We start from the raw sequence: 26,582 nt of genomic DNA, 5'->3' as shown, positions 1-26,582 counted from the left end.
ACTGTAAGGATTATACCTGGTATGTTACTCCCAAATATTATGAAATATGGTATACCAGACTATAAATTAGATGGGCTATATATCCTTTCATTAGCAAATGTACCCTAACTGAGGCTCTGATTTTATAGACTATCCTACAACTGAATAGTTATCTTTGCATTGCCTAAAAGTTGTACATTATGCCAATATAGAATACAGTGGACATTGTATCTCAGTTATCCGCAAGTCATTATTTTTCTGAGGATTGTAGCCAGTTCTCTTATCTCTCCTAATGAAATCCCCTCTGTTTCATTGTAGTTTGCCATAAGTCCCAATTATGCAATGAATTTGCAAGATAATTGATAGATAAGTTACAAAATTGATAGAAAAGTGGGGAACACCACTTTTTTTTCCAGAGAAAAATAAGTAATAAATGACATCAAATAATTTAAAATGTGACCATTTTAAGAAAGGAATATTTAAAGGATTTTATTTATAAAATCATTCATATTTGTAGAGTGTTTACAATTTGCAGGCTTTTTTATATGCTTTGGCTCATTCAGCACTCAAAATATACCATTAAGTTTATCTTATTTCCCCATCAAATGAACAGGGCCAGGTTAGGAGAAGTGATATGACACATCCGAGATTTTCCAGCAAAGATAGTATCAAAACTCAGTCAGCTCTTCCAATTTAATCCTCTTTATTTTGGACCATGTTACATTGTTATGAAGGAAACATTAATTTATTGGTCCATTTTTCAGCATCGTTATTGACAACATTTATGGAGTGTTTTCTCTTTATCAGAGCCTCAATGGGTACAAAGATTACAACTATAAACACAGTGCTCAAAGTGTATAATCAAAGCACAGTGTGACTGCTACTTTCATCAAAATTTGTACACTTTGTTGGGTGTTAGAGATGCAGTGCCTGGGTGAGTCAGGACTGCTAAAAGTGATGTCTGAGCCAAGTCTTAGGTGATAAATATTTAATCTTCCACCCTCCTCACTCCCCTACCTCAAAGAAAACTAAAGGACACACACAGCTCATTCAGCAAGTGTAACTCATTCTGTGTTTACCTATGGTAGTTACAATTATTAGAAAACCATGAGTCCTGTTTCCCTTGTAATGGCATTGCATCTGTCGGTTGGCTCAGATAATTTTTTTTTTTTTTAAGTGTCGCACCTGTGGCGTATGGAAGTGCCCAGGTTAGGGGTTGAATCAGAGCTGCAGCTGCCGGCCTATGCCACAGCCACAGCACCACTGGATCTGAGCCACATCTGTGACCTACACCACAGCTTGCAGCAATGCCAGACCCTTACCCCACTGAGCCACCATGAGAACCCCAGAGAAACTGTTAATGAAATCAGTTTTCCCAGGGTCTAAATTCCAAACAGTTTTTTCCCCAAACTGTCCCCATTTTTTCAATTGTGTTTTATCAACATCTTCCTCATGCTGCTGTTGTTCATTCCTTTTACTTTTTCAGCCCCCTCATATGATACCAGATGAGAATCCTGCTGCAAGCCAAAGACACATGCTGGTAAATACTAGGCAATGTGGAAAGACTTTATAAAATGAACAGATAGAGCAGTTTAGAACTACTTAGAAATGGTATTGATTCAAAGTATGGTCTGTTTTATACTTATTTCCCTAAGTAAAAATGCTACTTGAGAAGAAAATATTCTCCTGAAAGAGTACACACTCCCCATCCCCTCCATTTTAATAACATGCACCATGAAGTTGTGTGAGGCGTGTGTGTGTGTGTGTGTGTGTGTGTGTGTGTGTGTCTTTGTGCACACATGACATATCTCATGGGAAGAAGCTTTAGAGACAGTTCCCAGTGCATTAGGCCAGATTCCCAAAGAACAATTTTTAATCTCATGTATTAGAAATATTACTTCTTGTGCTTTGTTATGACAGATGCTGAGAGGTTTTTTTTTTTTTTCATGCTAAATGCCACTCAATCTATTTCTGATGTTTATAATTCTTCAAGTTTTCAAATTGCAGACTTTTAATATTCAGTGGGATGAAACAGACCAAAGAGATTCCCATTTAAAGTCTAAAGTTATATTTGTACATCTTTGCTCTGAATGGTTAGCATTAGTGGGAAGCTCTTGAGGTAGAAGTTTTGCTTTGATCCCTTTTGGGAAGCCTGGGCATCCTGTGACAAATACTACTCAATTTTTAAGTATGTCAAACGGATATTTCCTGATGTGGTAAATTTTCAGGACACTCTGGTTTTGCATCGGTAATTAAAAGAGAAATGAGAAGTGCTCCTAAATCAGAACATGTGGGAAAGATTTAAAGTAACATACTGATTATATAATGAATTCCTAGTTGTAAATTCATTTTGATGGTGTTAATTCTGTCCCAGAGGCTCAAAGCTAGTTTTTTGCACCTACAGTGCTATGCTCTTTAGAGACATGGAAAAATCCAATAAGGAATTGAAGAAGGGAAAATCCACTGCCTGATCTATTCATTTATTTATTTTTCGGTTTTATTCTTAAAGCAAAAACAACCATATTACAGCACACATTATTTGTTCTTAATTCAGCTGCCCCTAAAACTTAGCCAAAAGACTCTGGTTTTTTTTTTTTTTTTTTGACATTTTATAAACAAATGGACAATGACAAAAATAAAAATCTTGCATTCGTTTTTATAAAATAATATGCATTTTTAGGTTCCAGAGTTGGAGTTTGTCATTATTTTTCTTACAATTACTACTAACTACATTATTTCATTAGACTTGTTTTCTGTGGTGTATAACTAAACAAAGGAGCCTTTTGAGATTTGAATTCTGGATCTGAAAACGTCTGTGCTTTCATCTCTTCTGTCATACGGTGATGCATACTTGCTCATAAAGTGGACCCTAAATCATGTGCAATTTACTTAGGCCTCTGTTTTTTCAAGTTTATAATGAGAAGTAAAAATCCATTCTTTCTCAAATGTAGCGATCTAAAAATAGGTATTCAGCCACAGTTATCCTGTCCATTGGTTTAATCACACCAGTGGCCATCACTATCTTTATTACACATTTTCCTCTGTAAATGAGAAGGCTCATATGTTAAGGAAAAGTATAAGCACATGTGATAACAGTTCCGTCTTTCTGAATGAATCACTGTTACTCTTCCTAGGCAATTTGGTAGCAGCAGCAGATGAAATGCTGTTTGCTAAACTGTGTTATCACCACATTCCCTGGTTCAATCTGAAACGTGTAAATAAAGCCAGCATGATGCAGATAGAACTGCCAGATGATCTTTCCTGCAATGCAGGGCAACATGAGTAGACTTGTCCTGGAAGATCGTTGCCTTTGAAACTTAAAAGAACCCCAGGATTCTTTAAACTAGGCAGAAGGTTATCCATTCTTTTGTCTCCTTGCATTCTCGAAGGGAAAGGACTTATGTGTATGAAGCCCCTGGAGTGTACCAAATGCTTTGCATATGATATTTAATTCTCCAAACTCTTCATTCAGAATAAGAATTATGATCTCCCTTTGCTAGACAGGAGAGTTGTGATTCAGACACTGTTAGGAACCTGGCATGATCACAAAGCCAGTAGTTTTGAACTCACTTCCTTCTGACTCGATAGCCTGTTTTTGTCTGTTTTCCTTTTTAGGGCCCCACCTGCAGCATATGGAGATCCTTAGGTTCGGGGTCGAATTGGAGCTGCAGCTGCTGGCCTATACCAGAGCCACAGCACTTCAGGATCTGAGCGGCATCTGTAACCTAGACCACAGCTTACCGCAGTGCCAAATCCTTAACCCACTGAGCGAAGCCAGGGATCAAACCCACATCCTCATGGGTACTAGGTGGGTTCATAATCCACTGAGCCACAATGGGAGCTCCCTCCATAGCCTGTTATTAGTAAAATATGCAGGCCTGTTGAGTTAGTACCTTAAGTTTTTTTATTTTTTATTTTTCCCTAAATTTTCATATGTTGTTGTAAACCCTGGTTACTCCAACTCCTGAATAAGAATAGGTACATTTTATTATAATGTAAAATATTGTATATATTTAATGCAAAATATACATAAAATTTCCTAAAGTATTTAGCAAGAAAAGTCAAAAGATGAATAAGAATGGAAAAAATATTTTCCCTAAATGTTTTCAAAAGGCATAATTTAACATACATTTTCGTGAAAAGTGTGCAAAATAATACTGGAAATGAATAGTAGGTAGAAATATGTAACTGAACAAGGTGTTCCAAAATCATGTATTATATATAGTCAGTAGAAAAAGAACAAAGACCCCAAAGAAACAAATGACAAAAGGAATAAATGTGAGCTGAATGCCTATCTTGTAAAATGTCCACTAGAAACATAAGAGCTTCTTGCAATGCAGCAAACACTTGCTCTGGAGTTAGTAATCCTGGACTGGATTTTTTTGCCACATATATGTAAACATAGACGAATGTGGGCATAGACACATCATTTAACCTCTGTGGACCATGGCTTCCTGTTAATGGAAATGCTAATGTCAAAGATGATGTAACATGTCCATTGGGATATTGGTGGATGTAATTAGAGAAAAGACCCATGAAATCAATAGTGCCTTGCTTTAAAAGGTACATTTTGGGAGTTCCCGTCGTGGCACAGTGGTTAACGAATCTGACTAGGAACCAAGAGGTTGCCGGTTCAGTCCCTGCCCTTGCTCAGTAGGTTAACGATCTGGCGTTGCCATGAGCTGTGGTGTAGGCTGCAGATGTGGCTCGGATCCCACGTTGCTGTGGCTCTGGCATAGGCCAGGGGCTATAGCTCTGATTCAACCCCTAGCCTGGGAACCTCCATATGCTGCGGGAGCGGCCCAAAGAAATAGCAAAAAAAAAAAAAAAAGACAATAAAAGTTACATTTTGTTGTTCTCATCATGGCTCAGCAGAAGTGATTCTGAATAGCATCCATGAGGACGCATGTTCAATCCCTAGCCTTGCTCAGTGGGTTAAAGATTCAGCATTTCTGTGAGCTGTGGTGTAGGTCGCAGATGCAGCTCAGATCCCACGTTGCTGTGGTTGTGGCAAAGGCCAGTGGCTATAGCTCTAATTTGACTCCTAGCCTGGGACCCTCCATATGCCATGTGTGTGGCCTTAAAAAGACAAAATATAAAAGATACATTTTTCAGTTCAGAGAGTGAAAAGAAGGGTTGATACTCGAATGATGGAAAGGATAGAGGTGTGATGCAAATCGAGAGAACAAAATAGGAGTTCGTGTGAACTGGCATCCCTAGAAAAGTTTCACAAAGGCCAGTAACATGAGTTGGACCATGGTCATTCTGCTGGAGTTAGGAAGCCTGGAATCTTCTTCTCTTCAACTCTAAGGACTTTTTTCCCGGGTTGATGTCAGTTTTCCTTTGATAACTATTATAAATCTGATTTCCCCTGATCTTTCCCTGTATCCATTCATTTCTCCATCAAAGGTGCACTGTATCAGCACCAAGGATTCACCCACTATAGTTGTTGGCACTGAGACCCTAGGTTGAGTAGGGCAGTCTTGGTCTTACCAGTTCACGCAGGGCACAGCAGAATAGGAGGTTCTTCCAGTGTTAATAAAGCACTCAAGCTATGAAAATATAAATACATTCTTATAGTGTAGAAGCTACCATGCCTTGCTGAGCACACAGATTCATTGCCCAAAGGCAATTAAAGCCATTCAGAGAACAGAAATGACATCTCCCACCAGCAGTTGAAGTATCTGTCCTCAGGTGAATCTTGGATAGCAAATACCTTGTGCAGAGATCCTAAGGAGAGAGTGGAAACATACACAAAACAATGTTTCTTTCTCCCTCACCCAGAAGAGTACTTTGGACAGAATTGGTCCCTTTCTATGCTAATGAATTTTAGGGAAAACTGATTTAGATTCATCACATGCCCATTTGCCCAAACATTTCAATAACTTACTGTTATTATAATTTTCCCACATTTAAAAAAACTAAGTATTGTATTTACTATTTCCAATAAAATAAGCTGGAATAAGTCATGAAGGCTTTCAGCTTGTGCTTTCAGCCTCTGCTGTGGTCTTTACTAGTAGCCCAGGAGTTGCATGTCAGTTACAAGAGTTCTCACTGATACCAGGTTAAATCCAGCAACCAGGGATGACCTATCTATTTTCCTGATTCTTTCCAAGGGCTAAATAACTAAACCTTAGCTTCAAAAGAAAGGTTTTGGATGGTCACTGATAAGATAAAATGCTCTCAGATACATTCTCCACTTCTTATCTTGGGCAGTGATGGAGAAGCCTGTGATGACCCCAGTCAGCCATGTGGTGTATCAGCCTGTTGGGGCAAGGCTATTACCAGGGTGGTGAGATGTATAAAACCTCTAAGCAGCCAGTTCAGATTGGTTAGTGATGAGAAACTTGTATAGTCGATATATATTAAATATGTGCAGAATTTAAACAGTCCTATAGATAAGAAAATAAAAAGTAGTCTGCACATTCTTATAATGTTTTATTTCACTAATTATTTCCATTAAGTCTGTGCTTACATTCTTTTACTGTTTGGTGATGCTTTTTCTGTGAGCAAATAATAATAAATAGAAAGAGTACCTAGTTAATAAATAATCAAATATTGCTAATCCACTTCTCAAGATAGTTGTTGAGGAACTAACTAATGAGTGTTCACATTTCCTGTCTACTACTGGGGCTGTGATCGTATCACTGATACTTGTAAACCTAAGTCACAAACCTGCCAGAGGACTTTCAGCAGTTAATAGTTACTGACCATTTCTGGAAACATGATTTCAACACACAGCTCAAAAAGTATGTTCATCTGTCTCTCTGTATAACATGACTTTTCATTTAGATCAAATGAATGTTCTTCCACCTCATCTTCCATTCCAAGCTTTCATTATGCATGTATGAAAAAGGACAAGGTCGGAGTTCCCGTCGTGGCGTAGTGGTTAACGAATCCGACTAGGAACCGTGAAGTTGCGGGTTCGGTCCCTGCCCTTGCTCAGTGGGTTAACGATCCGGCATTGCCGTGAGCTGTGGTGTAGGTTGCAGACGCGGCTCGGATCCCGCGTTGCTGTGGCTCTGGCCTAGGCCGGTGGCTACAGCTCCAATTCGACCCCTAGCCTGGGAACCTCCATATGCCGCGGGAGCGGCCCAAAGAAATAGCAAAAAGACAAAAAAAAAAAAAAAAAAAGAAAAGACAGGTAGATGTTAATCTGTTGACTCCAGTAGTGTTGTCAATATGTTAAAACCCTTGTGAAGGGCTGAATGATGTTACTCTTAGCCGCATGCCATGGAATGATTCACACAGAATATCAAATAAGTTAATTCTGAAATTGTAGCTTTGCACAGTGGCAGTATCATATATAGCCAATGAGGTTTATCTGAAGCACAATTATTGCTAATTAAACACTATCCCTAAAACCCCACCATGAAGACTTAAAAGTGCTGTGATTTTTTTTCAATCACTATATGGAATCAAAATAAAACTTTTGCAAGTTCATTTTACAAGCAGTGAAATCTCTGGCATCGGGAATGCTATAGTAAATTTAAACAGTTAGCATTGAGGGTTATTTAATTTTGTAGGGACAAGATGAACACAAATTTTGTTGAAGCACAGCATCATGGCTCATAAGATATTCATGTAAATCGAAGGAATCTTTGAAGCAGAAATGTACGAGTGGTAGATCCTGGTCCCTGATTCTCCATGATGGCATACAAACACCACCAATTGAATTAGAAGCCGTAATGTCCACATTTACAAATATTTTATATATACAGGGTTGGGATAGGAGCAACAAAGTTTTTGTGGCAAAGATGTGTCAGATATAAAATATACTTCATTCAGCACGGCAGTATGCACTTTCTTTTTGCTGCATGTCGTCATTCTGATTTTAAGAATGTTTGAAACCTTTGAGGAACTCTCAGTCAATTTAAATATTCCCAAAGCTATTGAACTCTTATTGAAAAAAAAAATCATCTTTTAAATGTTGGTTGCATTTTGGTTGGATCAGTTGAAAAAGTTTTAATCAAAACTTTTGATGACAGAAAATACTAAGTAATTTCATCTCTGGAAACCTTTAGTGAATGGAAGTGGACTTTAAAACAGACAGTGAAAAAAGATACTGATTTTTTTCTTTACAAAAGCAAAGGATGTTTAGCTCAAAGCAAACTGTGAGGTCAAGTGCTATGCATGATTTAGTGTTTAAATTCTGAAGTGGCACTTTGGATTATCTCAATTTATGGAATAAAAAAATATTTTGATTATTAATAGGATAAATATTCTACCCAGAAATAGAAGGAAATTGAAAAGCCGTTTATTTTTCAGCATAAATTTTGTAAACATTCAAAAGAATTATTGAGCTAGGCTTATTTGAAGTTTTATCTTCAAGTTTGACAGAGAATGTTCAAATGAATGAATACAAAATATAGTGCCTTTGAAATTATTTGGCCTGAAATGTATACAGATTTTAATATTTAAAAAATAGAATTGAGAATATTTTTCATGTATCACATTTTTGTTGTGTGTTTTCAAGGTACCTCAGTGCCTGGAGAGAGAATATTTTTGTAATTAAAATTATGATCTATAGTAGAGTTAATTAAAGGTGTCAATTTAATGACCATTAAGTGTAAATCTGAAGATAATTAAGAACAATTTTATGAAATATTATAAATGAAAAGATGATAAAAAGTACATTTTTGAAAAGTAATCTTGACATGGGACTATAAACAGTTATAACTAGGAAACCAATTAAATATATGAATATGTAGCATGAATAATCATTCTTCAGGTATCATTTTAAAAATCCAGTTAGTGTGAACACATTTCTTTTGTTCTCATTCATGTAATATATACACATGTTTTAACTTTAAAACAGTTATTATAAAAATAAATCATTTTATCGGTCCACCTATATAAAAGACCAAGTTGTCAGTTGATACATATTATGTAGTTCTGATCACTTTCACTCTTAAAAATGCATAGATATGGTCAATAAATTATCCTGTTATTCTAGATACATAGGATTCTTTAGTCTATCTTTAAATTTTGAACACAAACAGCAAATTGATTAAAAAGCAAAAGAACATTTTGAGAATTATGTATTATTTTTGGTGTACTAATGCAAGCTTTTATTTACAATCAGAACCTCGGCATTTGGGTGTTTCACAGGGAAAAAAAAAATCAGTCAACTGAAATTGGAAATTTTTATGAAATTGAGCCACATGGAAGTTTGAGTCATTTTCCAAGAAATTGTTTTGACCTGAACTCTGTGCTGCCGAAGAGAGGAAGCCACTTTTGCCCTTTGGGTCAGATTCCCCGGTGCTTTCAAATCCTCCTTTATAAACATGAATACTTCTGTGGCAGACAGAGATGGGTTTTCACCATTGTGCCAGTTGATAGATGTTGGTAGATTACTGGGCAAGAATTAAGTTGTTCTGGCAGCATATCCAATTTTTAATGCAAACTGCTTGAAGAATTAGAGTCAGTAAGAGAGTAAAGGAAATAAATTCAAAATTAGAGCAAAAAAAAAAAAAGTCTTGGAAGATTGACTTTGCAAGAGGAAGCAAAGAGTCTGTCTTCTTCTGTGCAGAAAGGTTGAATAAAGGAGTACAGAACAGATGGTAAGAAGTTATTTAGACCATCCCACCACCTTTATCAAAAAGGGGGTAGCAATGGGTTATTCTAACCTCAGCCAAGTAGCTCCATAAATAAGAGCAGGGGCAAGAAGGGAAGTCTGAGCTTTTTGACATTTCTGCCATATTGAGTTTTTCACCAGTCACTCCAATCACTATGGGATGGTGTGTTTTCCTTCATCCATCTATGGGGCCAGTTGGATGGAACAGAATACAGGGTGAGAATGATTTGTTTCTCCTGCTGCAGAGATGGTTTTTATAGAAATGTCTCTTAAACTTAGAAGATTTTGCTCAATAATTTAATATGGTTCTAACCCAAGTAAAATTTTGGATGGGGGAAAAAAAAGTTTTCTTAGACTTCTTTGAGGATGTAGGTGTTATGTTGTTAGATGTAGCCACTATAAGGATGCAGTTAGGCATCAGCTGAGAGGACACTACCTAGTTATGATAGAGTTCATAAGGGAAGTAGACTATGGTATCAGAATGCAAGAAATAATGTAAAAAATACCTCTCTTTAGGGGGTCATCTTTTCTACAGTATTTGAGTACTTTCTAAAGTATTCTTATAAGCATTAACAACCTAACAAGGTTGAACACATTTAAGGTTGTCTATAAACAAAGTAAGGATAATATTCGCAGAAAGCCAAATTCCATATACATCCTCTGAATATCCATCATGTCCTATCTGAATAGGAAGGGGTAAGTAAGCTAACCTTGTGAAACAGAGAAGTTAGGGTCAGCCAGTGGAAGGGATTGAAGAGTTCTCTGACAGAAGGAGCAACTCCAGAGGGAAATGAGTCTTTTTTTCTGTAGGGCTCCCATTCATCAGCTCATGATACGGAGGTCCTGATGGATGCTTCATACTACAGGTGGTCGCCTCTCAATGAGTAGGCAGGGATCTTGGGGAGTCAATAAATGTTTCCGTTGTGAAAAATGTAAATTTATCTCCTGGAGTCACTCTGTTGATCCAAAGCCTGTTGTTATGACATGGTATAATAATTTCTACAGCAGGACAATAAAAATCAAGTAACTGAGTTAAATCTTGCTTTTATATTTCTTAGGAATCTGAGAAAAAGGGCTTAATTGAAAGAATCTATATGGTACAGGATATTGTTTCAACCGTCCAGAACATCTTGGAGGAAGTAGCTTCTTTTGGAGAAAGAATTAAAAAGTAAGTTCTACATCTGTGTTGTGTTTAAAGTGGGGCTGCCATCTGCAAGGTCTAGCAAGGGTGGAGGGTGGGATGTCTTAGAGAGGGTAAGATCAGAAAATACAAAAACCAAAAAACAAAAGCAACAGTCTTGGGCCTTTTAACTTTGGTTGGTTTGTTCTTTCAACTTGTTTGTTCCTTGGGCTTGTCATTTTCACAGGGTGACCTTGTTGCCCAGTTTCCACCAGTTGTCATAGCATAAGTATTAATAATGCCTTTTTTCATTCTCAAAAATATTCTGGTTTAAGTGATAACTATAGATTAAAAAATAGTTTATCCAAACTATTTCATTTAGAATGGATAAACAATGAGGTCTTATTGTACAGCACAGGGAACTATATCTAATCACTTGGGATAGACCATGATGAAAGATAATATGAGAAAAAGAATGCATTTATATATGTGTGTATGTGTGTGTGTGTATGACTAGGTCACTTTTCTATACAACTGAAATTGACAAAGCATTGTAACTTGAATGTAATAAAAATTTTTAATAGTTTACCCTATAACAGAAACAAAAATGGAAGCAAATGTGCTCTAAAGGAGCCTTTTTCATCTGAACCACAGAATACAGTAAATGCCTTGAGTTAAACTTTTTGTCTATTCCCCAAAGAATGGTACATAACTAGTATCACATCACAGACACAAAGATGTGAAGTTAACTCATCACAAGCATGTACACCTTAGGACAGGGGTCAACGGACTTTCTCTGTAAAGGGACCAAGAGTAAATGTTTTCAGCTTTGTGGACTCTGTGGTCTTTGTCACAATTACTCAGCTCTCAAGTGTAAAAGCAGTCATAGTTGATATGTAAATGAATGGATGTGATATCATTCCAATAAAACTTTACTTACAAAAGCAGGTGGCATGCTAGATCTGTCTTGCCATCCCTCTGCCTTGGGGCATAAGGGTTAAATTCTCTAAGTGAGTCTCAATTGAAAAAGACTTTTTCTATGTTTTTGATTGTTTGCTTGTTTTGTTTTGTACATGGTGAACTCTGTGTAACTTGGTCTTCATCTGACACCGTTGAACAGAGCGGGTTTTTTTTTTTTTTTCCTTTGAATTGTAATCTTATTTCATTCCCCCTTTAAATCCCGAATTATGTCAGCCACATTGTTCTTTCTAAAGATTAATACTTTTTTTCTTATTTTATTGGCCATTCTAGTTTCTTTAAATAGAAAACCTAGTATTTGGAAATTACATGGATAAGGAAGAGATTATAGTTAGTACTAAAAGCCAAATGAAATTTTGTCTGTCAGGATGCAGGGAAATCAATAAGTGATGATTAACATCTGGAAATATAAATAGCTGATATGGAATTTTCTGTGGTTACTGATCTTTCTCAGTCCCTTACTATATGAAACTGCCTTTGAATGTTCATTTAATATTCATATAGAAAATACATTTGTCTTGCTTAAAAAATAGGTTAAAAGTCATCTGTAAACAAATTTAGTGAGTTTTTACTAAATTTACATGTTATTCCCATAAACAATGTCTTAAAAAAACTTAGGAGCAGTAGGGGTTTTGATTCCATATATTTATGTCTATCTGCTTTTAATTTCTCTATGTTTCATGTAAATTGTAAAAATGATTCTTTAATGTACCCTCAAAATTGTTTAGCAAAAACCTAAGTGACGGTAAAAAATAATGAAATGATGAAGAGGGCAATATAGTTCTTCATTCACTCATTCAGCAATCAGTGTTTGAGTTTCAAGCACTGACTTGGTTTAAGAATGAGAAATGCTTCCATACTAACAATGATAATAGAAACATCAACTAAATATCATATGCTCTTCTAAGCCTTTTACACACAGCAACTTCTTTAAGAAGGTACTTAAGGGAAGTGGATTAAATGATTCCAACAACCCTACAGAGTAAAGATTAGTAGTATTCCTCTTTTACGGAAGAGGAAACTGAAGCACAGAATGATAGAATACGAAGCTCAACTAATAAGCCATGGAGCTTGGATTTGAACCTGCCCTTTTCACTTTACAATGTCATTATCCTCTGGGAATCTATTTCTGTTTTTGTTGGGTTTTTATCTGTCTTTCTGTCTGTCTGTCTGTTTATCTATCTGCTTTTTAGGCCTGCACCTGTGGCATATGGAGGTACCCAGGCTAGGGGTCTAATTGGAGCTACAGCTGCAGGCCTACACCACAGCCACAGCCACACAGGATCTGAACTACATCTGAGACCTACACCACAGTTCTTGGCAAAGCCAGATCCTTAACCCACTGAGCAAGGCCAGGGATTGAACCCTCAACCTCATGGTTACTAGTCAGATTCATTTCCATTGCGCCACAACTGGAACTCCTTTTTATCTTTATTTTTAACTCATTTTTGATTATGGTATAGTTGATTTACAATAGTATATTAGTTTCAAGTGTACAACATAGTAATACTAAATTCTTATAAATTATACTCCATTTAAAGTTACTATAAAATATTGGATATATTTGCTGTGGTATAAAATATATCCTTGTAACTTATTTATTTTATACATAGTAGTATGTACCTTTTAATCCCTTACCTCTGTCTTGCCCCTCCCCACTTCCCTCTCCCTGAGGATCTGCCTTCCAACACTAATAAGACAATTAGAATAGCATTGATACTCAGTAGAGAGGTTAGAGAGGATGCTAGGGAAGGTTTCATTTCCCAGGAAAGATCTAGGAAAGAGAGAGACAGAGGAAAATTCTGAAGGAGCAACAGCTTATCAGCATCTCTGAGAATTGGAAGAGCTAGCTGGATCTAGCAGTGAGGAGTGGGAGCTCCAGTAGGTTGACGCCTTTGTGCAAAGCCTCAAAGCCCAAGATGTTGCCTGATACAGGGAGATGGGGAAGGGGGTGAGTAGTATGTCTGTCCCTTTGGAGATGGTCCGGCAGTGCCTGGAGATGAGGCAAGTCATGCAGGGTCCTGAATAGATGGGAAAAGGCAATGAAAAAAACTGAGTGAAGAATGTACTGGCAGCCAAGAAGATAAGAGGATGTAGAGCGGGGGCAAGACTGGGGAAGGAAGGCCACGTCCTGTGGTAAAACTGTCTCCGTGCTTAAATGTCTCTTGTAGACAAATGTGGCTCTTGTGCAGTTGATGATGGTAAAGGAAATGTGTCTGATGAGAAGAGGGCAGAGTGATTTAAACAGGCACCCAACTCTACAGTGCTTTTGACGGCAGCTGTGCCCAGCTGCGGTGGCCATGTCTGAGACGTATTTTCAGCCATGAACAGAGCACTGTTCTATCCAGCTGCAACACAGGAAGGCGCATGAGTCTAAACTCCTATTAATTCTTTGGCCATTCATCAGTACAGTGACCTTAAAGTTCCTGCTGGGCATTCAAATACAACGTCATGTGTAACTCTGTTGGAATTCCATTGTAATTCAGCACTTAAGGACCAGGAAGGCTTTTACCCAGCTTTTGGCAACTAGCAAATAAATAGGCTTACATAAATCTCTTAGAGCAAGAATTCCCCGTTACTGACAGGGAAGACCCTGATGGTTTTGCATTTACATGGAGTGAATGGTATTTTCTTTTCTCTATATTCTCTAATTACCTTCTCTAGTTGTGTACTGATTTCAAATCTATACATACATCAGGCTAACATTTGCTTAACAGGTAGCATTTATATTATCCCAGGCAGCAGGCAGGATGGGTCAGAAGAGTGATGTATATTTTATGTCCTGTCATTATGGAGTGGCAGCTCCAATGCTTGTGTTCTTGAGTGGTTAGGGAAACCTCCACACAGGAGATAATGAGATTCTGGTAGACCTAGGACAGGAGAGTCAGAAGTTGGTTTGTTCCAGGGTAAGTCTTAGGAGGTACATTCCTAGGGAGAAGAACTTCTTTGACTGTGAAATGATGCTGAAAAATACTAAGCAGGGAAGATGAGAAAACAGGATGAGTGAAGTTTGAATGATGATGAGGACATGTGGCATGATGGATGGATGGATTGTGTGTTTAATCTAAGAGTGAGATGTTGAAAGGGACAGAGAATGAAGGCAGAAAGACCAAGGTAAGGACAGAAGGCCATTTGCAAGGAGAGAGTTCGCAAATTGGGATGAAAACTATGCACATATGAAGGAAAGCATCATGTGGGGTACATCACGAAAGACTAGTCTGCAGGATTTTATGACCCTTGTTTCAGAGGACTTCATTTGCCCATGCCTAAGAACTGAGGAAAATAATGATTCTTTTGACACAAAGATCAACTAGTGGGGCACCCAGTTGGGAGAGGAACTCTCGGATGGAGCTGTGCCCACCTTACTGGATGTGGTCACAGTCATTTCTGGTTTTTGTTTTGAAACTTTGTGAAAGATTCTTAGGATGTGTTAGTGGATTAAATGAGAAAAAGTTCACCTTTTTACATTTTCGGAAGTGTCTACTATACCAGCAGTGAGTGTGGGCTCTTAAGCCAAATCTCTGAATTGAGATTCCAGTTCTACCACATATACTGGGAATAAGTGATTTAGAGCCAACTATTTACCGTTATGACTTGAGAGTTCTCATCTGTAGAATGGGAGTAATAATTCCTACTCCATAGCATTTCTGGAAGAATTAGATTTGGTGCCTATAAAGAGTTTAAACAAGTAGATGCCATGTAGTACTCACTTAAAAATATTAACTATTAATATTGTTTTTGGCAAATTCCTTTGACCTTCCTCTGTGTCTAAAGCTTTTTTAAAAAACTAAAACATTTAAACATTTTCCCCCTAAAATTGTGGGTTGAGGGAAAAATTCATGAACTAACTGACTTGGCTGTTGGGAGGGCAGATCTGACAGGGTGTTTGCAAGTGTGTGTGCAAATATCTGTGTGCAAAATGCACACATCTCTATTTTTAGCATTCAACATATAAATATACAGGACACACACTTACACACAGGGAGACAAGCACTGAGATTTTTTTAAGTATTGCATTAATTGGAGGAAAATTGACATCTTGATAAAATTTGTTTTCTAACATATGAATGTAATATATTCCTTCATCTGTTAAGATCTTCTTTATCTCAGCATTACTTTAGAGTTTTATGTATAGAAATCTGACATGGGAGATCCCATTGTGGCTTAATTGGTTAAGAACCCAACATGGTGTCTGTGAGGATGCAGCTTTGCTCAGTGGATTAAGGCTCTAGCATTTCCACAAGCTGCAGTGTAGGTTGCAGATGTGGCTCGGATCTGGCATTGCTGTGGCATAGACCTGTAGCTGCAGCTCCTATTCAAGCCCTAACCCGGGAACTTCCATATGCTGCAGGTGCAGCCATAAAAAGGAAAAAAAAAAAAAAATCTGACACATCCTTGTGAGATATATTCTAAAATACTTGATTTGTTTTATGCTCCGTTAAATGGTATTTTTGTTTCAGATTTCATTTGCCACCTGTTTGCTACTGGGACATAAAAGTGAAATTAGTTTTCCTACGTTGACTTTGTATCTATTAACTTTGATCAACTTAGTTATCTCAATTTTTATATGAAGATGATCATTCTGGATATTGTATTACATAGATGTTATCATCTAGGAATAAAGTTTTTCTTTCTTATTTCTCAGTCCTTACACGTGTTACTTTGTTTCCTTGCTTTACTTTCCTGGCTAAGTAGCTCCAGTATAATGTTGGACAGAGTTGATGATGGTGAACATTCCTCTCATCTACGATCTCAGGGAAGACGTTCAACATTTCACCCTTATGGATTATGTTGTCTATAGACTCTTTAAAGATGATTTATCAGTTTAAGAAATTTCCCTTTTATTCCTAGTTTCCTAAGAGTGTTTACAGGGAATGTGGCTTGAGTTTCATCAAAAAAATGTTTCTGCATCCGTTGAGATGACCATGTGCATGTGGTGGTTTGGTTTTCTCCTTTTTTTGTTAATGTGGTGTACTATTATGATTGATTTTCAAATATTAAGCCAATGTTCCATTTCTGGGATAAACTCAGCTTCACCATGCTATCCAGTCTCTTTATACGTACCTGTATGTTATTTACAATTTTTTTTGGCTGAGGACTTTTGCAGCTACGATCATCCACGATATCTAATCTATAATTGTCTGTTCTTAAAAATTCCTGATGGAGTGAAGGTTATTCTAGACTCATGCAACTGGTGGGCAGTGTTCTCTCTTTATCATTATCTGGAAGAGTTTGTGTCAGGCTAGTATCATTACTTCTCTTAAAATTTTATAGAATTTTCCAGTAAAGAATCCAGGCCTGGAATTTTCTTTCAGGGAAGAATTTAAGTATTCAGTTTCTGTAATATATATAGATCTGTTCAGCCATTCTGTGTCTTCTCATATTTGTTTCTTTAAGTTGTCACTTTGTAGGAGTTTGTCCATTTCTTTTAAATCATCTACTTATGACATAACATTGTTTATAAACACATCTTACTGTCTTTGATGAGAGTAGGATCTATCAAATTGTCTACTTTTATATGTTTAAAATTAATTATTTTCCCTTCTTTATTCTTGATGGGCATTTATCAATTATATTAGCCTTTAGAAAGAACCATCATTTGCCTTTGTTATTCTTCCCTGTTGTCTGTTTTCTTTTCCATTAATTACTACTCTTATCTTTATTACTTTCTTCCTTCTACTTTCTTTGAGACTAATTTACTGTTTTTATTCCAACTCTTTAAGATGGATAACTAGATTATTTATTTGCAGGCTTTCTGTTTTCCTAACATAAACATTAAAAGTACCATAGTTTCCTAAATGCTTAGCTTCATGCCAAACATTTGGCACTGATATTTTCATCATCATTCACATTTAGTGAAAACTTTTTTTCTAATTTCTACTTTGATTTCTTCCTTGCCAAGAAGTATATTGCTGAATTTCCAAGAATATGAAAATTTTCAAGTTATCTTTTTGTTCCTTGGTTTCTAACTTAATTGTTTTATGGTCAGAAATATAGACCTAGCAAATGGCCAACATTTATAAATTTTTCATATCAGCTTGAAAAGATTACTGAGTGTATTATGTTATTCATATATATATTCATTGATTAAATTTGTTGATTTTGTTCAAATATTTTATATTCACACTGATTTTTATTTTTGCTTATCTTGTTGTATTGATGATGTGTATTAATACCTTCCACTATGGTTGTGGATTTGCTTGCTTCTCTTTGTAGTTTGATCAAGTTTTGCTTTCTATATTCTGAAGTCATGTTATTTGTTTTGTACCTGTTAAAAGTGTTATATTTTCCTGGTGAATTGGATCATTGATCAATAGAGAGTGACCTGTTTATCTCTAAGGAATAAACAAGTCACTTTAAAAAATTGTCCTAGGACTTCCAGTCTTGGCTCAGTGGTTAACAAACCCAACTAGGATCCATGTGAATGTGGGTTCGATCCCTGGCCTAGCTCAGTGGGGTAAGGATCTGGTGTTGCCATGAGCTGTGGTGTAGGTTGCAGATGTGGGTTGGATCTGGCATTGCTGCGGCTGTGGTGGAGGCCAGCAGCTGTAGCTCCAATTGGACCCCTAGCTCCTGGGAACCTCCACATGCCACGAGTGAGGCCCTGCAAATCCAATAAATAAATAAATAAATAAATATCCTTAAGGTCTTGCTTAATTAATATGGCTATATCCCCTTCCTTTTCATGATTTCTTTATAATATAACTTCTCCATCATTTTCTTTAAACCTGTATGTGTTTTAGAGATCACTCTTGATTCTGACACACACTTTTTTTTCTTTGATAGTCATTGTCTCTTAAATGTAGCATGTAGTCCAAGCAAATTTAATGTAGTTACTGATAATACTTAGACTTAAATCTGTGGTTTTTTATTGTGTGGGTTTTTTTTTTTTTTTTTTTGTCCTTGCTTTGTTTTTCCATTATTTTCTGTAATTTTCTTGTTTTCCTCTATATGTAAACACCTTTGCCACTGTTTTTCATTGTTACCCTAGAGTTTACAGGATGACTTAACCATAGTCTAATATTGTTACTTTTATCATCTTCCCATTCAATTCAAGAACCCTTTCTATGTTCCATGCCTCTTTTCTTTGATATTTTCTATCTTTTTGCTTTTTGTGATGCTTTTTAAGTATCTTCTTTAGATTATCTTGCACTACTTTATTTCCTCTGCTGCTTAAAATCCTGTTTAATCCATGGATGAGAGTTTTAACTTTGATCACTGTATATTTTTTTAAAGTTCTACTTGCTTTGCTTTCCAATCTTCTTGGTCACTTTTCATCATTTCTTCCTTGACCATATTTTTAGGCTTCTGTGTGATGATTTTTAACTTATTAAACATTATTATTTCATATATTTTGTTTGCTTTCAGTATTTGAAATATTTTTAGATTTTGCTGTTACTTCTGCTGGCTCTTGCTCATGATGCTGTGTATCCATTTATATTTTGCACTTTTAACTAGGAACTCATATTCCTTGAGTGTGTGTACGTAAGTGCATATGCGTGTGTGTAGCATACTCAGATATTGAGGTTGATAGTGCATTTCCCTAGAGAGGATTACTGCTCAAATCACCTTGGGGTGACTCAACCTGGGATCTTTAAATTAAAATTTTTGCTGAGGCTTTTTAAAGTAGCATAAACTCAGGTGATAAATTACTCTACACAGCGCCAGCATCACAACACACAGAGGGTTCTTTGCATCCACTTCTATGTAGTGGATTTGTCCTCTGTTCCTTCCTTCCTTTCCCACTTTCTTTTTCTCTGCCTTTCCCTCTGTCTGTCTCATTTCATCCTTACACTGAATATGTAAGTTTTATGCAGTGTTCTTCTGTTTTAATCTTTCTTTGTGGAGGCCCTCGGTTTTATCTTCTGCCCCTTATGCAAACAACAGACAGAAGTTCATAATTTCAATAGGTGGGAGAAATTATTCAAGTGAAATTGACTTTGAAGGTTGGGACCCTCCAGATTTCTTGCAATACATTGTATTTTACACTCCGATGTTTTCTTATTTTTATGTCAGCCTAGTGGTGGCTTTCTCTTTTCTTAAAAAAGTTTTTAAAAGTTGTTTATCTATTATTTAACTTTTTTAAAAAGGCAGATTTGCTATTTTTATCAAAGGAATCATAATATATATTTCTTTGTAAAAAGTAATTCATGCATTTCCCATAGCTTTTATTATCTTCAACATGCTGCCTGATAGAATTAGTTTTTTTCATATTCATGTTACTTTTGTGCAATAACAAGAAAAATGAGGCCAGCTAACACTTACTGAATAATTACTAGGTGCCAGAAATTGTTCTTAAAGGGTTTATATTTATTAATTCATTGAATCTCTTCAGCATCTCTATAAAGTAGATACAGTTATTATTCCCACTTTACAGATGGGAAAAGTAAAGCACAGAGAAGTAGAGTATTTTGCTTAGGGTCACATAGCATGTGAAAATTGGGACAGAATTATTATTAAATTGTAAGCCACTAGGTTAATAAATAATTACTACTATGCCAGAATGGAAAAAAGATAGGTTCATTGCTACCTAGCTGTGGATTTGTTTCCAGGACCTGACCCTTACTATGTCTATGCTATAGAAATCAATAACAATAAAAGCAGGGCACAGAGTTTTATATTTGTTTTTAATTGTTTATTTCAGTTTTAGTTTACTGATTTTGTTTTTATTATAAGTATGATATACATCCATTATAAAAATAATCAAACAGAAAACTCCCCATTATTCTCTATAGCTCCCACTTCCCTCTTTCCTCATCATATTGAGCTATTATTCACAGTTTGGAGTATATCCTTCAGAGCTTTTCTCAGAGTGTGTGTGTGTGTGTGTGTGTGTGTGTACACTTACGTATTTCTACAACTTAGTTTGTCACTGTATCTAGCTTTTAGCCTCTGTGTTGAGGGCAGAGGTATTTGTGTGGATGTTCTTTTTATATTCTCATTGTTTTTCAAAGCTGTATTTATTGCAGAGGTAAACCTATTTTGTTTTCCCTCTGTATTTAGATATTTTAGATATTTATTTTATTTAGCTATTTATTTTATTTAGATATTGTCTCACTAATGACACTGAGGCTATTTCCTTTTTTAACTACCATAAACCACTGCCTCAGCCATTCAGGTAGGCTGCATCCTTGTGCAAAGATATTTGCAGGTTAAATTTCTTGCTGTGGCGTAACTCAGACAATTGTGGAGTCCAAAATATTTTCACAAATATTATGAAGTTGTCTGCTAAAAAGTTTTACTACAAGTTCTACTGTGGAAGAGAGTAGTCAGGAATGGGCCTAAATATATGTAGAAATTTAGAATAACGTAGTAAACAGTATAATAAAGGGGTAGGGGAAATAGATTATTCACATTCTTGATGTCAAGTCACTTGACTAAGGGAAGTCTTTTACAAGCAATACCAAGTCTAGAAATCAACATGGAAAAAAGATGATGAATTTTTTCATGTAAAATATATAATTTTTATCTTTAAACAATTATAAGCAAAATTTTTAAAAGACAAAGAAAGAAAAAAACTGGGAAAATGTTTGCAATAACTATGACAAAGGACTGATTTCTTGAGTATCCAAGGAAAGTTTATTTGAGGAGAAAGTCAAGCATAGCAGCTTTAAGTAAAATAGACAAATAGTAACTTCTTTCCTTTTTTTTTTTTTTTTGCGCTTTTACAATGTGCTAGATATCAAGCTGTTTTATTTTTTTCCATAATATCTCTGGCATTAATTTGATTTTTCTTTTTTTTAATTGATGTATAGTTGATTTACAATGTTGTGTCAATTTCTGCTCTTCAGCATAGTGACCTAGTCGTACATATATGCACATTCTTTTTCTCATATTATCCTCCATCATATTCTATCCCAAGAGATTGAGTATAATTCCCTATGTTCTACAGTAGGACCTCATTGAGCTATTTCAAATTCAAGTTCCTATTTGATTCTAGCAAAACTATGTTATAGTTATTATTGCCGATCATGTAGAGAAGAAATTATTGTTCAGATTGATTAAAACACTTTCCTGTAGTTTCTCAGCTTTTTTTAGAGCCTGAACTCAAACCCATGTCAATTTGCTTATAAATCAGTTTTCTTAAGCACTTTCCTAAGTAGTTGCTCCTGGCAAGTAAAGAAGCTGGACATCACTGAGAAACAAATTAAAATGACCAACAATTGTATTAAAATGTGTTCAAATTTGCTCACAATTTAAAGGAGTCAGACATTAAATCACACATGTGTATAATACTGTATCTCTTCATAGGCAAAGATTAAAAATGTTAATAACAAGTTTAACAAGAGGATGAGGTATAAATGGATTCCTCATATTTTTGATGGAGTTGTGATTATTTACACAAATTGAACAAACTCTCAGCCTCAAGTTGCTCATCAGGGGGATAATCCTTACTTGGAAGAATTATTGTGAGCTTTATAGTCTAAATATATTTTTAAAATCTTAGGAGAATGGCACATCCTAAGTGCCTAATAACTGTTATAAGCTGCTCCCCAAAATTACCCAACACCCCCATCCCCCACCCCACCCCCCAAAAAAATACTGCGGGAATAAGTCTTTTATCTCTTTGTTTTCCTAGCACAAGGCAGAAGGTTGCTAGACAAACATGTAAGTGAAGATGAGGCCAGGAAGAAGAAATACTCTAGGCACCCATGAGCTCTTGTCAGGGCCTTGGATTTAACGATCATTTTCTAGGATTGTGCAAGAATTTCCCTTGTACATTCAGTCCCACATCCCATGGTCTAGATTTCAAATCAAAGCAGGCAATAGATAAAACAAAAGGAGCTAAAGCCTCATGAACATAATATGTGCCAACATGACCTACATCATCTATGGGTTGACGGTGTGATGTTTTATCGCTAGATGCTCTTCCATCCATTTCAGGGCATTATTAACTTCTCGAGGAAATGAGTCTGGAAATTTTCAATATTAGTTATTAGAAAAACACTAAAGCCAAAAAAAAAAAAAAAAAAAGCTATGGAGTTCCCGTCGTGGTGCAGTGGTTAACGAGTCCGACTAGGAACCATGAGGTTGTGGGTTCGGTCCCTGCCCTTGCTCAGTGGGTTAAGGATCCGGCGTTGCCGTGAGCTGTGGTGTAGGTTGCAGACGCGGCTCGGATCCTGCGTTGCTGTGGCTCTGGCGTAGGGCGGTGGCTACAGCTCTGATTGGACCCCTAGCTTGGGAACCTCCATATGCCGCGGGAGCGGCCCAAGAAATAGCAAAAAGACAAAAAAAAAAAGAAAAACACTAAAGCACTGAAGTAGTGTAATAATATCCTCTCTTTTCTAAATATTTACTGACAACCATGTGTTAATTGAGAGAGCAATATTGACTTTGAAACAACCTAATTCACCTATAGTTTTGAAGATCTGTATGCGTGGAGCCGGCAGGATAATACTGCTGTTCTTGATCACTTTTGAGAGCCAAAGTCTTCTCTTAAGAACTATCAGTTCCAGGAAAGGCAAAGTCACCAAGATTCTGACAAGCTGAATGGCAGCTGGGCTTGTGACCTTCCCCTCAAGAATGTCTTTCCAGGGCCCAATTGGTTTGGCAGGCTTTTCTCTCCAGGTTTTTCAAAGAAACTTTTCCAGTAGACCTTTTTCATTTGTGTAACTAAGAGATAAACATGGCAAAATGAATATACAGCTGTTCTCGAGCATCAGAGAAAATGACATTTATGTGGTTTGTCTACAGCACATTTAACTGGACGGTCCCATTCCTTTCATTCCTGGCCTGTTTGATACTGGCAGTGGCCACCATCACTTTGTATTTCATTCCACTCCGGTACATCATTTTAATCTGGGGTAAGTTTGGCATGGTCCTTTTGCTAGCAATCAATTCCAGGTAAGAACCAATTACTCATTTTTAAAGTGCAGCTATAAACTTTAAATGTGCTCTTGTTGGCAATTAAACATGAGATTAAGAAAAGCATTTTGGGAACAGAAACTTCCAGGACCTCCCTGAAAAGGCCAGTTGCATGAACGATCAGCATGGATATTTATAGGCCTCTTGCATAATTGCAATCAAATAAAAATGTGATTGTGCATGCGCTTTCCCCTTGGGCTTACGTAGTTGTAAATACTCTTGAATAATATACTGCTGTGGCCGAGGAACTTTCAGGAAACACTGTTATTCAAACAGTGAGCAAACACCTGCATCTTGCCCTTTATATTATGTAAGAGCAGATCTAGCCACTGCTAGGCTGCCCCTGACACTTCATCTCCCCTGGAAGGAAAAAAAAATAACCCACTACTTAAATCTAGAAGCAGTAAGGTAAAAGGGAGGGGCACTCCGTTACTACCTAACCAGTGCCCGAAGGGAAAGGAAGCTATTATTTACCAGGGGAAATGGTGAGCCTATATAAAGTTCAGCGCTGCTTTCAAAAAGTAGAAACAAAAATGGCAAACTGGAAATAAATTTCAGGACTTGATTTACTACTCAGGCTAGCCATTGGAAAAATTACAGGCAGCTTTGTGAATACTTGTGTCTGTTGCTGGGTGGGCTCTGGGTTGATATAAGGAGAGTGCATTGCAGTAAATTAATTGGAGAAGTAATCAGCTCTTCCCTGGAAGAAGCTGTCACTCCTGGTTTTCTGTTGCTCGTCTCCTATGACTGTGGCTGAGCTCTGAACCACAGTCACTTCTTGGGATCTTCAGGTGCTGAGATTCAGAGAATTTACAAATTTAAATGACTGTGTTGTGTGTGTTCATCTTTAAGCAAAAGCTAAGAACCTTCAAATGCGTGGGTGGTGGGGGAGCTACAATATTTCTAAAACCGTTAAATGTAGGCCCTTTCCAGAGAGAACTAACAGAGACTAACCCTGCTGACAGGGAAGGCCAAGCCGCAAAAGTCATGGAAAAGATAGATGAGCTCATAACATTGCAGAAATAGAATGACTTTGAGAACGCATAATCCGTTCATTATCTATTTTGACCAGGAGGCAAAAATCCTATTATGTAAAGTCTCTCACCTTCCTATCAAGCTCAAGAAAAGGGAAAGATATTCTAGCTCCCTCTTTAGGGGTCCATTGTAGTACTTGGTGATTCTCACTCTTGGGGAAAGTCTTCTCATATCCATACTTTTGTTTGTTTCCTTTGTTGTGTTTTGCAATTTTAGCACATAGGGCCATATTTGACCTTCAAGAAAGAGAACATGGAACTTTCAGGGGGCCACTGGTAAAGAAGGAATATGTATTTTATAAAAGCATTTCCCTGAATATTCATATACTGAATGTTATCTGAAAAGACTGAATAATCTCATTCTTTCTTGTTTTTCATAAGCATTAGTTTCTCAGTCCATTTACTGATCATATTTAAAACACAGATGTTAAAACTACTGTCTGGTCCTACCAAGAACCTGATTCACAATTACCACCTTTTGGCTAGTGCTTTGTTCATTTTTAAGTTGGTGTAAGTCAATGCTGTGGTCAGATGGCTAGACACTGTTGCCTGTGATTTCTTCATCATTCTGGTACATTCTTGATTTGTTTTTCCGCATTTCACCCTCCATAAAGAAGACTATACTATATTTCTTCCTTTGAGTATCAATTTTGGGATTCCAATCCCTCTTTCAGTTTACCCCAAGTCAAACTTCTCGTCTTAACTTCCAAGTTCTTGGCAGCTTTTCAACCCAACTTTTTGCATATACTTAATGAGACATTGTTCTGTTTATTGTTTAGCTTATGTCTGAAATTATGAAATAGCATGGAGTTTATGATATTCTCCTGGGCAAAAAGTAACCCACTGAGCTTTATATTCTGTGTCTGGTTCTTTAGTTTTATGTTCTAGACAGAGGTTTATAGTTTTTTGGGGGGAGGGGGTTGTATTTTCATAATGATTTTTATTTTTTCCATTATAGCTGGTTTACAGTGTTCTATTAATTTTCTACTGTACAGCAAGGTGACCAAGTTACACATACATGTATACATTCTTACCGTAATGTAGTCAAAAGCCGTGACCATCGCATGATCTGTTGCCTCTTCTCATCATGTAAAACTTGCCGTATCATCATGGACTGCATTCTGCCATTCTATTAAGACGTATTCTTTTCCAAGGCAAGTTGGTTTGTAGCTAGCACAGACCCAGGGCTTTCCTTTGCACATCTCTTACAAGATTGTATTCTTGGCAGAGAATTTATCATGTGGAAGAAGATAACTTTATCCATTTTAAATTTCTAGTGTTTCTTTTAACCTTATTAAGGCTCAGAAGATTATCTCTTACTCTAAGTTACTTACTCATTTTCATAGAATCGTAAAAGTGGTGAATAAGATACTTAAATTTTGTGTTCAGTGTTTTTAACCTTTTGGAACAAAATTATTTAACTCTATGTTCTGTATTTCCCTATTTTTTACATTTAAATAACATTTTTGTATGAACATTTGTTAAGGAAGTACCACAATTCTTTAACATAAGCCTATGAAAACTGCCTAATTTCATGATGGCCATGGGGAATATTCCTTGACTCACCAACTTCATTGTAAGGTTTTAAAGGGTAAGACACTTTCTTTCTTCTTTAACCATATAATTCCTAGTGTAGTGCAGTAACATAAACGTAATAGAACTTTAATGAATGCTTGAAAATATTTTATGAGTGGATGAGTCTGTAAGTTTATTACTTGTGATCTATATATATAGACGGCATTTTTTTGAGCCTGCCACCTCTCTCTCTCTCTCTCTCTCGTTTTTTTTTTTTTTTTTTTTTTTTTTTTTGTCTTTTTAGGGCCACACCCACGGCATGTGGAGTTTGCTAGGCTAGGGGTCAGGTCGGAGCTACAGCTGCAAGCCTCCACCACAGCCACAGCAATGCCAGATCCAAGCCATGTCTGCAACCTACACCACAGCTCATGGCAGGGCTGGATCCTTAACCCACTGAGCAAGGCCAGGGATTGAACCTGCAACCTCATGGTTCCTAGTCAGATTCATTTCCGCT

The 26,582-nt window shown here is 36.6% G+C and overlaps 1 protein-coding gene and 1 non-coding gene across 17 annotated transcripts in view; both read left to right on the top strand.

The window, feature by feature from the left end:
* Nucleotides 1-26,582, top strand: part of MCTP2 (multiple C2 and transmembrane domain containing 2) — a 237,545-nt gene that overhangs the window by 203,317 nt on the left and 7,646 nt on the right. For 8 of the 16 annotated variants that reach the window (XM_084967038.1, XM_084967035.1, XM_021099358.2 and 5 more), the window contains 3 exons: nt 1,466-1,519; nt 10,615-10,724; nt 23,349-23,458. In XM_084967038.1, coding sequence (XP_084823164.1) covers nt 1,466-1,519; nt 10,615-10,724; nt 23,349-23,458 — 274 coding nt within the window. The remainder of the gene's footprint in view (nt 1-1,465; nt 1,520-10,614; nt 10,725-23,348; nt 23,459-26,582) is intronic. The other 8 variants (XM_021099366.2, XM_084967033.1, XM_021099360.2 and 5 more) reach the window with 1 other exon arrangement.
* On the top strand, nt 7,260-7,396 carry LOC146401786 (U4 spliceosomal RNA). The gene has a single exon (XR_014811552.1). It is a non-coding gene; the product is annotated as a U4 spliceosomal RNA (small nuclear RNA).

The sequence above is a fragment of the Sus scrofa genome, chromosome 7, assembly GCF_054392235.1.
Source record: "Sus scrofa isolate SSC_HxYL_T2T_F1_AM1 chromosome 7, Sscrofa_HxYL_maternal_Yorkshire_Landrace_v2.0, whole genome shotgun sequence".
Classification (NCBI taxonomy): Eukaryota; Metazoa; Chordata; class Mammalia; order Artiodactyla; family Suidae; genus Sus; species Sus scrofa.
The sequence above is the reverse complement of the archived record's forward strand: the minus strand, read 5'-3'. Positions and strand labels throughout refer to the sequence as shown.